At 36.5% G+C, this 2,583-nt stretch overlaps 1 protein-coding gene across 1 annotated transcript; it reads right to left on the minus strand.

Moving 5' to 3' along the window:
* Nucleotides 1-713: 713 nt before the first annotated feature.
* On the minus strand, nucleotides 714-1,750 carry LOC128655542 (S-formylglutathione hydrolase-like). The gene is given in 2 exon segments (XM_053709146.1): nucleotides 714-1,172; nucleotides 1,174-1,750. Coding segments are annotated over 2 exon segments (831 nt in total). The 5' UTR covers nucleotides 1,716-1,750; the 3' UTR covers nucleotides 714-883.
* Nucleotides 1,751-2,583: the final 833 nt, after the last annotated feature.

Below are 2,583 nucleotides of genomic sequence, written 5' to 3' on the forward strand. Positions count from 1 at the left end.
GTGAATGCACGCCCTGGTGAACATCTACTTAAAAAGACATTAATTTTTTAATTTTTTAGACCCTGCCCCAAAAATATTATGTCTAAAAAAGGCCTTAAACCTGGGGTGGGGTGGGGGGTGGGGGGGGCAGCAGAATTTTGAGTGCCTAGGGCAGCACAAAACCTAAATACGCCCCTGCATTAAGCCAATTTCTCCTCCTTGGAGTCTTATTTTGGTTCTGAGGGCTTTTCAGGCTTTTCCATTTGATCCTATGCATTCTTTGGACATTAAATTACTTTCATGGAAAGTATTGTTCCTTTTGGCCATCTCTTCTGCTAGAACAGTTTTTGAATTATCTGCTCTTTCTTGTGAGTCTCCTTTTTCTGATTTTTTTTTTTTTTTTTTAAGGGTTAAACTTTTATTTATTTGCAGATAAGCAATTTTTTTTTAATCATCTAAACTAAAGAGTATACATAAATGTAAACATACTGTACATATTTATTGATGTTTTACTTTGTTCTACCTAATATTCCTTATCCCCTGGGACACATTTGTATTGCTTAGTAATCAATTGCTGCATGTTAATGAGATGCATGAGTAGGGGTGTGTTGCATTCATATTTATGTTGTGATCTTATTTTAAAGAAGCATGTGTGTTCCCTATGTACAAATTATTATTATTATTATTATTATAATTATTAAGTGCCAATATATTTCTGACAAATAAAATCATCATTATGTAATCAGTATCTTTAATGCAACAGAGATATGATAGACTGAATTTATTTCAGATTAAGAATTCTTATGATCTTAACTTGGCTAACAGAAATTTAGGTAATCATCCAGGTTAAAATTTAGTTGCAATTCTTGATTTCGGCCAGTTAAGTTTTTATCCACTGGTAATTTCACATGTTTAGGTGTTTTGCATGGTGCTTGATGTGATCATTTATAAAGGTTGTAATGAAGAAATAACTGTGGTCATATCCCTCTTGTAGCCTTATAACCACTGGGATTTTCTTCTCTGTGCATGCAGCAATAAAGTTGTCAGGCAGTAATTGACCAGCAGCAAGAAACTGGTCATCTTTCCCCTGATCAATCAATATATCAAGCTGGGGACCAGAGTAATTCTTCGCCAGTTGAGTTGCATCATAAGCCTCCCATTTACTGGTGTCTGATCCCAAGTATCCAGTAAATGCATTGTATTGGATTACAAATGGGAGAAAAAGCAGAAACAGTCTTATATTTCCCAGGGTTCTTCAGTACACAGATTAAAGCACCATGCCCTCCCATAGAGTGGCCAAGAATAGAAATCCTGTCTCCATCCACTGGGAAATTGTTATTTATGAGATGTGGCAGCTCTTCTACAATGTAGGAATACATTCTGTAATTGGCTTTCCAAGGATCTTCCGTGGCATTAACATAAAAGCCAGCCCCTGTGCCAAAATCCCAGCTCTCTTCTTCTCCATCAATATTGCAACCACGGGGGCTGGTGTCTGGTGCCACTATTATGAGTCCATGTTCTGATGCAGGTTGATGATATGCAGATTTTCTGGTAAAATTTTGCTCGGTGCAAGTTAATCCTGAAAGCCAGTATACAACTGGACATTTTGCACTTTCAGCTTTCGGAGGTAAATATATCCCAAATTTCATTTTACATTTCAGTTCAGTACTGTCATGTTCAAAGACTTTCTGGAATCCATCAAAGCATTTGTTGCTGGAAATTTGTTTCAATGCCATATTCAAGACTGCAGCCACACAAGCCCGCACTTCTACACCAACCCTTTTTTCTGATTTTTCATCAGGATAAGGTGGTTTGCTGTCTTCATTTAAATTTTTACCTAAAGTTGAGAATTCTAACAACATTAGTAGAGGAATTATTGTCCCTTCCTTGTGTCCTAATCCTAAGAATTCTCTGGAGAGATCTTTACATTCTTTGGATGTGGTGAGAGCTCTGAAATATTATGTTGAAGCTACTAAAGATTTCAGAAAGACTTCTAGTCTATTTGTTATCTTTTCTGGTTCTAGGAAAGGCTTCTGCTGTTTCTTTGGCATCTTGGTTAAAGCTTTTGATTCATCATGCTTATTTGGAGTCGGGTAAATCCCCGCCTCAGAGGATTACGGCTCATTCTACTAGGTCAGTTTCTACTTCCTGGGCTTTTAAGAATGAAGCTTCTGTTGATCAGATTTGCAAAGCAGCAACTTGGTCTTCTTTGCATACTTTTACTAAATTCTACCATTTTGATGTTTTCTCTTCTTCAGAAGCAGTTTTTGGTAGAAAAGTACTTCAGGCAGCTGTTTCAGTTTGATTCTTCTGCTTCTAATTTCAGTGTTTTTCATTATAAAGATTAAAGCTTTTGTTTTGGGTTGTGGATTCATTTTTCAGCGGAATTGGCTGTCTTTATTTTTATCCCTCCCTCTCTAGTGACTCTTGCGTGGAGTTCCACATCTTGGGTATTTGCTATCCCATACGTCACTAACTCATGGACTCTTGCCAATTACATGAAAGAAAAAATAATTTATGTAAGAATTTACCTGATAAATTAATTTCTTTCATATTGGCAAGAGTCCATGAGACCCACCCTTTTTATGGTGGTTATGATTTTTT

The sequence above is a fragment of the Bombina bombina genome, chromosome 4, assembly GCF_027579735.1.
Source record: "Bombina bombina isolate aBomBom1 chromosome 4, aBomBom1.pri, whole genome shotgun sequence".
In the NCBI taxonomy this organism is placed as follows: Eukaryota; Metazoa; Chordata; class Amphibia; order Anura; family Bombinatoridae; genus Bombina; species Bombina bombina.